We start from the raw sequence: 9,985 nt of genomic DNA, 5'->3' as shown, positions 1-9,985 counted from the left end.
AAAAGTAGTTCATTCCATTCATTTACAAAAATCAGTGTAGTTAGCACAAATATTCAAAATGCTCCGAGCGTTGGCTTTATTAGTGTTTATTTTTCCGGTTGTAATTTTTTCTAATAAAATCGTTTTTAATAGTCAAAACGTTTCTACCGATACAAAAAATATAGTTTTACCGAACACGATTAATTCAAAATTGGATGACAGTAATGCCACGGGACTCGAGCCGGTTTATCCTGAGAGCTGGTTAGCCAATCTCTTCTATCAATCGTTAGTGGGGTTCTCAGTCACAGATGTTGGAAATTCGGCTTGTCGACTACAGTCAAAGTTGTACTTGAGTCATTTAAAAAACAATTCCTACTGGGCATTAAAAAGTAAGCGTTGTTCACTGACCAAGTAATTATAAGTCTACGTTATAGTTTTAATCATGTTGATGTCTAAATAAACTAGCTAGGGAAAACCAAACTACACATATAACAATGTCCATCAACATTGCTCTAGAAACAAAAAATTCTAGACTTATTCTTTTTTAGCAATACAGTTAGGGCAATATTCTCTCTCCGTTCGTTTTTAAATTCAAAAAATTGGTTTTCATATTATATTTTTTTTTACTAGGAAAAAAATTCCCGTTGATATTTTTTACACCCTTGTTATCCATTTATACTATTTTTTTATCAGAACAGTATTTAAATTTCTTATACCTATGAAAAGTATAGAAAGTGTTTATTTATTTTTTTATTACTTATACATTAATATGTGTTCTCAAGTAGGTTATTTATTTATGTTTTTGATATTTTCACCTTAATCAACGTACAATAGCAATCATGATAACACATGATGCTATATTATTAAATAGCTAATACTAACTAAGTAATATTGGCTTCTATAGTTTTATGACTATGCATAATAAATATGAAATATAATAGTAATGTTAAGAATTATTTTAATACTCAAATTGTTTAAAAAAAATAATCAGATAGAAATAGGCAGGTGCTTCCCCTAACGCGAAGATAAATTAAGTCAAAACTACATCACTACATCAAAATATTGCTTTAAATAAAAAAAAATGATCAGTTTTTTTTTAATTTATAATAGTTTTTAAGACACTATGTTTTATTTTCACTAGAAAAAATATAATAGTAACATTAATAATTATTAGCTTCGATGTGGAGCTCGGAACAATGACTTTTTTTTTGTATGTACCCACGAAATCGTTGAATCCGCTAAAGTGATTTCTTCGTGGTAAATCTATGAACCAGAAACTATACCTAAAAAGTTATTTTATAAACCAAAAACTTATTAAGTCATCCCCATCAAAATCCAGAAAAACACGAAAAAAATCATTTTTTGTAACAAAACATTGTCCCATTACTATTTTTAAAGAGTCTAATGAAATCCAAATTGTATTTAAGTATACTTTATTCACTGGCGATAAAAATTTAAAACTAAAAAAATTCATACATTTTGGCCTAGAAAAAAAGAGACATCTATTCTTTATTTCACTATTTGAAGAAAAGGTGAATAACTAAACATATATAATAAGATTAAAATTTTTTATTTTTCATTGGAATTTATTTAAATACATTTTATTGTATAATGTTAACATAATGTTAATAACATTAAATTTCAGTGTCAGATTCATGGCCTAGATACCTAAACGGATTATTAATAGGCAACACACATCACATGGGCGTTTATGACGAGTGCATTAGTGTGCATCATCCTATTCAAGGAAAATATTGTTTGTCAACCATCGAGCTTCAAACTTCAACAAACGAAAACTTCACCCAGTACAGTAAAGATGAATACACCAGTTTCGATAATGCTTGGCAAGAAATACTCGGGGTAATTTATTCATTTATTTTTGTATTGAACAAAGATTTAACAATTCGGTTAATTGAAACATACTATTGATAATAAACTAAAATATATGTGAATCAGCCGGCATGATATTACGAATGTTAGTAATAAGTTAGTGGTGTACGGCGCCAAGGAAAGTCAAACAATTTTTTTGTAAATTATTTGTTGGCTGAAAAATGTAAGAAATGAAATACAAAGCCTCAGATCTCCAGTAGTGATTTTATAACTGAATCTGGTGTTAAAACTTTTCTTTCAATGCTCAACTGTTTTCTCTTAGTCACCCTATTATAATTTATAAGTGACCATAAATCATATACGTGTGCTAGAATTAGCATAGAAAACATAGGTATATGTTTTGATTTGAACATTATCCATTAATTTTGCAGTCAAAACAAAAAGGAAAAAATGATGAAATGCTAGAGGAGAACAATTCGATTTAATAAATTAATCGCTCAATATAATACATTAAATAGAAATAAATATACTTTTTTCTTTGTACGTCCTTATACGTTTTATTTAACAGTTTATCGATTATGGTGACCAGTATAAAAGAAATGTTATCAATCTCGGCGTCTGTATACCAGAGGCGTGTACATCCGAAGACCTTGAAGTTTCATTACAAAGAGAATTGGATCGTATATTTCTAGCACATCAACTAAGTACCCAAGTCAACGTTAAACCAGAATTATGTAACACCAACAAAATTTTTTTCCCGTACGATACAGGATATTATGTAACATGGTAAGCATGTTAGAGAAGCAAGGAAGATGTCGGAATTTTAAACAAATTAAAACAGTATCTTTAGGGCCTTATAAACCAAACTATACGCTAAGAAACTATTTTTGGGAATTAGTTCAAAAAGTTATTTTAGATTTTACCTTACATCTTGGGGGACTGAAAGTTTGTGAATAATTATGCTAATATTTCAGAAAAGCTTTTTACGTGTTTAAATATTTTAGAATACAAAATTACTGTTTTATCCAAATATTTTTTTTAAACAGATTTTTAATTTGTAAATATATTGAATGGTTGGTATATTTATCGTTTAGCATTGTTATTGGTTTGCTGATTTTGGTCGTTTCTTTTTCGACGGCTTACCATTTAGTAGCGCTACGCAATGGACGAGAAAACAAGCAGTGTAAGTGTAACATACATTATGATTTAACCAACACCACGGGATTTTAAAGTGTTTTACAGCTAGTAAATACTGTTTATCCAGTGATTATTATTATTTTTGTTTGTCCAAGACATAACTAACCTTAATACAGTGTGATCAACTTATCGTGAACCACTTAATATCTCACTGGGTTTAAAAAGAAAATAAATGTTTTCCTTAAATAGTGCTTTATGTAAAAATGTTGTTTGGTCGACAACCAGTTATGGATAACTATTAAGTATTATTTTTTTTATCTGCGCGCATTACCGACAGCAATTCCCCTCCCATGCTTAATTTTCAACTCTTATAACATTAAAAATAGTTATTCAAAACTGGTTGTCAATATTTTTAGTACTTTCTTCTCAATTTATAAAGTTTATAAAATGTATGCGTTACCGTTTATGTTTCAAAAGTTGCTTGCAAAAAAACTTGTTTGGAGGGGGATAAAAACAAAAAAATTGTGAGAAATTGTGAGATCATATTATATAAAAACATTTCGGAAAAAAATGTCATATATTATTAAATCCAGTAAGATATTGAGTGGTTCACGGTAAGTAGATCATACACAAGAAAAAAAATACTATTTTAAAGCTATCCCCTATCTATAGAATATAAAAGTTTAGTCAATGTTTTATTTTCAGTGCAAGCTTCGGAAATTACAATTATATTTTCCGTAATTACAAATGGAAAAGAGCTCTTTAAATTCGATAAGAACAATGAGCTTAATTTTTTTAATGGTTTGTCAACAAATACAACGATGATGGTGATAATATCTCATGGATGGTTGATTAGTGTCACTGGTCCTTATTTGTACCCTAGAGTAATAGAAGAGGTAAAACATGTTGTTTTTTATTTTATTATCATATATTACATCCAACATGTTATGAACACTCAAAATATGTTATTGTTGTTTTTATTACTTTGTTATTGAAAAATCAATAAATTTAGATTTACCTGATCTCAACCTTTTCTTCAGCTAATGTTAAAAATATACTAACGACAAATAATATTTAATTTATCTTAGTCTTTTCAAGATGCCCACTACAATATTTTTTTAAGTATAAATAATGGAGTTGACCCGTTTTTATTTATGTCTGGTTACTTGTTATACTCGATTATGATTACCAAATTCAGACAACCCGGATGTAATTGGTTCCAAATCCCAAAGATGTTTATCTACAAGTATCTCAAGTAAGCAATGGCCTATTTATCGTGATTTACTCTTCACAATTTACAATTAGAACAATAAATGTATGCTTATTCTTCCAGATCAATTCCGGCGCACGTCGCAATGATACTTCTTACGATATTTATTATCCCTCATATGGGCAATGGACCTTTTTGGGCGAACAGAATGGATTTGGAAGCAAACAAGTGCAAACAATATTGGTGGACTAACCTATTGGTTATTAATAATTTCGTTGATGGAGGAAACCAAGTGAGTAGTAAAGTCTGAATATTTCTGATTTCATAGAGAACATTATAATGAAAATTATGGTTATTGGAATTTTAGTGTCTCTTCGCTGGTTATTACATATCTTTACAACTACAGTTGACGGTTATTGGAATTATCGTCGTTTACATTTATGGAAAAAACCGCAAAATCGGTGCCAGTGTATTAGCCTTGCTGATTTCCGCATCGTTAATCATTCCGTTTGCTTTAACTTACTATTCAAAATCAGATGGAATTACCAAATTTAATATATCGCAAGTATTTTTAAATATTTAATAAAGTTTACGTTATTTAACGTTTAGTGTTTAAATTATTTTTTTTTTTTATTTTATAGATTTATGTTAAACATAATGCAATCAACTAGTTCTCACTCATATGATTACACGCATATATACAGCCAGCTCTATGTACGGGGTTTACCATTTTATATTGGGCTGTTAGCGGGTGATATTGTCGAAGTTCTTAAAAAAAAGGAGATCAAAATGTCCAAGGTATAACATTACAGTTGACTGTTTTATTAATTTTTGTCTAAACAAATGTATTTTTCAGACAACTACTCTTATAACAAATCTGATAGCCTGGGGTCTTTACATGTATGTCCAATTGTACAGTAATGTATTCTATCAGAGGCACAGGGCTTACAATGCAATTGAGTCTTCTATGTATGCAGCCATTGGTCATTTAAATACGCCCTTACTCCTTATGTGGTGTGCTATCTGTCATACGACATCTAGTTATGGTACGCAATATCGACGCATTTATATTTCCATAATAACAAGTAATCAAGTGTAAAAACTTATTTTTCCACGCAGAGTTACCCATCAAAATATCTTCTTTTTATGATTTAATAATTTCTTTACATTTTTATCTAACACATCATATACTTCGATGTACATCATTATTGTCCTTTCTACATATTTGTCAAATAGATATGCTGGTGACAAACAAATGCGCAAGATGATATATTTAATGTAAGCCACTCGTTTTCTGTAAAAATCATTTGTTTTTAATTTCGGATACAATCGTTAGATATACAGAATTAAAAAAATATTCAAGTTCTTGTTTTTATGCTAAATATTTTTTTTTAACTTTGCCACTTAAATATTAGGTAGTATATTTATATATATATATATATATATATATATTTATTCATGTTTCAACCCATCACTTTAAAAAAATTAGGTAGGGAGGTCGATTACAAAAACCTAAAAAGTAATTTTTCATAGCTGGTGTTGACCAATCTAAATATCTAGGAAACTATTCTTTATTTAAAAATGGTATTAAATATGTACGTTACATTTCAGATTCAACAATAATTAATAAAGCTCTAGAAAATACTAAATAAGGATAAATAGTTAATAAATTAAAAATTATGTATAAGAACATAATACACATTTTTTCAATAAGAAAATACTATAAAATTGCAATTTTTAAGCGATATTGAGCGTCTTGCGCAAATAATATCATTCCGTAGAAGAAAAGAACAATGTAACTTTTATATTAATTTTATCAATTATTCATAGGTTTTCTAGATAATATATTGAACAATCGATTCATTAATTTATTACACAAACTCTCTTACTCAGTATACCTAGTCAATGTTACTTTAACATTAATGATAGTATTCTCTGTACGGGCATCTGAAGTACTCACATCTGGAATGATCGTAAGTGTTTATTATTTAAAATTTAATAGTTTAAATAAAATAAAAAACAAATGTTACTGAAATAATTTAACAAGAATGTTCAATAATAATTTATGGAAAGTCGCATTTAGACATTTTAATAATAAATATATTTTTTAATTTTAGGTTATGAAATTGATTTATATAATGTTAACGACATATTTAGCGGCTCTAATAATGCATTTGCTTGTTGACGCGCCGTTTGGTTTATTGATAAACAGACTATTTTTGGGAAGGTAAACTATACCAAACTTATTACTATAATTCAAAAGCATGTATTTTTATAATATACGAGTAACTAAAATTAAATTTATTGGTTATGGAAGACCTAGCACAAAAGTAAAAGAAAATTGACGAATTCAAAATGTGAAACAGTCCACTGCAAAACACGACAAACCTATAAATATTGTGTACTTTTTTCTAATTGTAAAACCTCAATTCTATAAAATATGTAGTTTCGGCTGATATTTTAGCCATGTTCTTTGTTAGTAAAAGTATTTTTGAATAACAAACTTTTTTTTGGCTCTAATATTTTTTTTTTAAAATTGAAGAATGGCAGATAAAATATAAATATGTCTATAGTTTTCGGCATAAGATCGGTCACCTGATTTAAATTTGGTTGGGTAAAACTAGATTTCCACATCTCAGGAAATACACCAGAGTTTAAGCTCTAGTAATAAAGCTTTTAAATAACTAAAATAATTTGTTTTGTATTCCCGCCACAAGTATAAGTATAATGTACTGCTTTTTAATGTATTGTATCACGATTAAGTTCGAATTTATAAAATGTATTATTTTAATGTATTTAATATATTAATCATTATTGTAGTAACTATTCTATGATTCATTTATTTTTAAAAGATTTCACAGCTAATTTTATTTAACTAAGTAGTAATATTTTTGAATAAATAACATAAATATGAAATAAACTTTGAATAAACACAATTTTGGAGATTTCAATTTTACAGAATTTTTAAGGGACTAATTTGTATGATTTTATACACATTCGTATAATATATAGGACTCGGTTTCGTACGTGAAGTAATACATATGTGATCACGGTTCCGTGATCACGTGAATAAAAGTAATATAAAACCCGTATGTTTAATTCACGTGAATTCGTTGTACGAAATTCACGTGATCACGTAAATTAATATTATTCACGTGAGTATTCACGTGATATCACGTGATATCACGTAATATCACGTGACTCACGTGAATAAAATTATAAATTCACGGACAATTTCCAATCACAGGTCTTATAAACTCGTGATTAATTTCACGTGAAATAGGGAGCCCTAATAATATACATGTATATTATTATATTTAAATGTAAATACAAACATTTATAAGATCAATCAATTATTTTACTTGCTTATAATGTTTAGTTGTTAAAAAAGAAATATTGTTTTAAATTTAGTCATGAAAATGATGCATTGGAAATGAGCATCAAAGCGTTAATTTGAAAGTGATTTTATCCGAGAGGACTAGTACAGTAGAGTATTGGCATAATGTAATCAAAGCAATGAGGAAACGGAGAGGTCACAGGTCTACAAGAATTATTATAAATAAAAGTGATAAAATTGAATAAAATCGCTTTCAAATAAACGCTTTGATGCTCATTTGTAAATACAGAACCTTCATTTAAAACTTTCTAACTTTGCTGGTTTATACTGGTGCTTGGTTTGGACTGTACTGGCTTGAAAATACTAACTACCGATTTGCATCGAAGCGTTTTTTCGAATGTGATTTTATCACTTTCAGATTTAAAAATTCCTGTAAACCTGTGACCTCCCCATCCCCAATATGCCCCGACCCAACTATGTTCCGTCCCCACTATGCACCGACCCCACTGTACTGGTTTTTTTTTTTTTGCAAAAACTTAGTGGACCAAATAACACATATACAATGTCTTGTTATATTTTGTTGGAATGGTCGACGATTCATGTTCCAATCGTTTGTGCTCCATAGTTTAAATTATAATCGCTTATTCTCAATAAAATTAATATTTATGTATCATGTACTTCCATTAAAGCAATCTCACACAAACTATTTATACTTCATAGATTATATTATTTCAAAGCTATATTATACTTCTATTTTACTAGATTGACAATGTACAAAATAAAATGCAACTAAAAAAACCTTTTCATAGATACTTAAAATGTAAAGGGTGGGATAGTGAAACGAGTTTTACCATTTAAATACATTAGAAAATCGCCGTTTTACTGCCTCATCCTGTATATTAATTTCTTGTTATTTTCTAAAGAAAAATCGATTTTCTTACATTTAAATTAAAATAAATCGTATACTGGTAATGTGATGGAGAAAACAATAAATTTTACCTACATATATTACTTATTAGTTAAATATTACTAACGTGTATAGCCACTAGCGGTCGGCTGTTGCCTGTTATTTAACAATAACCTTTCATGGAGATTTTAAAAATTTTGTTTTTATAATAATAGCATAGGAGCAGTATCATGATGTTCACGAGATTTGATCTAGCCATAAAATAAAATATTATCATTTATGACTTAATTATTATTAAAATTTATCCTAATAGTAATAGTACATAGTAATAAAATAATGAAATATTTTATACAAAATTAGAGCTACAAGTTGATAAACTAAAAAATTACAATTAGCACGAAGCAGATTATCTAATATTAGACAATTCAAACAATCAAGCGTGAATCTCTTTAAATGAATAACAGTATAACAATATACAAAACATTAGTTTTCCTTTAAAAAAATTGTGTAATAAAAAATACATGTTGAGGCGGTATACTGCATAAAAACCAACACTTAATCTGAATCCAAAAAACAACAGTCCTCTTGATTATTTGCAGGAAGTTGGACCTTATATACTCATAGTTGACCTTCGGTAAGGTTATATAACGCAGGCTATAAAATAACGAGATAACGACAGTGGTTTTGTCGTATCAGAATCATTAAGTGTCTTAATAAGTACACGGATAGGTTTTTTTCCCAATAAATCGAGTGTCTACTATAATCAGTTACACGATTTTTGTCGCCTGTGATATCATGTAATAAACACAATATTATGATACCGAATATTGGGCCCAAACCTAATCTAACACGGATAGACGTTACCAACTGATAGTTTTTAGTGTCTGTTCGTTTCTCACATCTGGTACACAGGGTTTTTAGTAAAAAAAAAAAAAAAAAAAATGAACTTTGAGTAAACTTTAAGTCAAGAGTGGTACTTGAGCACAAAACCTAATAGTATCATTCTGTATAGATATAAATAAAATTGTTTTAATGATTTGATCAATTTTTTTTTAAAGATTTTAGGTGTTTTTGTTAAAATATACGAAATCTGCGAAAACACAGTTTCCCAGCAATTAAAAAAAAACTGTAGTGCCGAATTTTTTTCCCGTTTAATATGTTATGGGTACATATGAGTTCCAACTACTGCCAAATTTTCAACCCAAAATTTTTAAAATTACCGCTAAAAACCCGGAAAAACAAAAAAAATTGTACCCCCCCTAGGGGGGTGGGAAATGAGTATAGTTTAAGTTTGACACAACTGACGTGTGCGGACATACCAAATAATTATTTCTTATACATTTCAACTCGATCCGACTCTTTTTCTCGAAATTATAGCCAGTAAAAGTTCTAACTTAAAAACTCGTACGGTTTTTATTTTGTTTTTTCAACTTTCGTCTGTGAAGAATTAAACTTTTTCAACTTTTACCGCCCCAAAGTACCAACTAGATGAAAATTGCGATTTATAGAGTTGCTATTCGAAAGAATTGGTCCAGTATTAAAGAAGTTACAGTGTATACAGATAAAAAAAAAACACACATCAGAG

At 28.6% G+C, this 9,985-nt stretch overlaps 1 protein-coding gene across 2 annotated transcripts; it reads left to right on the top strand.

Moving 5' to 3' along the window:
* Window positions 1-20: 20 nt before the first annotated feature.
* LOC126845553 (O-acyltransferase like protein-like) lies at window positions 21-7,064 on the top strand. 2 transcript variants are annotated; one of them, XM_050584250.1, is made up of 13 exons: window positions 21-368; window positions 1,625-1,839; window positions 2,378-2,595; window positions 2,904-2,992; window positions 3,652-3,842; window positions 4,035-4,201; window positions 4,280-4,448; window positions 4,524-4,717; window positions 4,798-4,954; window positions 5,013-5,202; window positions 5,987-6,129; window positions 6,274-6,383; window positions 6,471-7,064. In XM_050584250.1, exons 1-13 carry the CDS (start codon window positions 59-61, stop codon window positions 6,499-6,501), a joined length of 2,184 nt encoding a protein of 727 aa, XP_050440207.1. In that variant the 5' UTR covers window positions 21-58; the 3' UTR covers window positions 6,502-7,064. The 2 variants fall into 2 exon arrangements, with proteins under 2 accessions (XP_050440207.1, XP_050440208.1); XM_050584251.1 differs by having other exon boundaries at window positions 6,474-7,061.
* Window positions 7,065-9,985: the final 2,921 nt, after the last annotated feature.

The sequence above is a fragment of the Adelges cooleyi genome, unplaced genomic scaffold (genome assembly GCF_023614345.1).
Source record: "Adelges cooleyi isolate 19-005CV unplaced genomic scaffold, UGA_ACOO_1.1 ACOO_flye_CR_arks_rails_tigmint_CR_PRNA_8, whole genome shotgun sequence".
Lineage (NCBI taxonomy): Eukaryota > Metazoa > Arthropoda > Insecta > Hemiptera > Adelgidae > Adelges > Adelges cooleyi.
Note: the sequence above shows the minus strand (reverse complement) of the source record. Positions and strands in the feature narration are given on the sequence as shown.

Excerpts from the sequence above, each read along its gene's own strand:
- LOC126845553 (XM_050584250.1), top strand. The coding sequence starts at position 59 with ATGCTCCGAGCGTTGGCTTTATTAGTGTTTATTTTTCCGGTTGTAATT. Across the intron at positions 3,843-4,034 it reads ACCCTAGAGTAATAGAAGAG|TCTTTTCAAGATGCCCACTA; the intron begins GTAAAACATGTT and ends AATTTATCTTAG. Across the intron at positions 5,203-5,986 it reads TCATACGACATCTAGTTATG|GTTTTCTAGATAATATATTG; the intron begins GTACGCAATATC and ends AATTATTCATAG.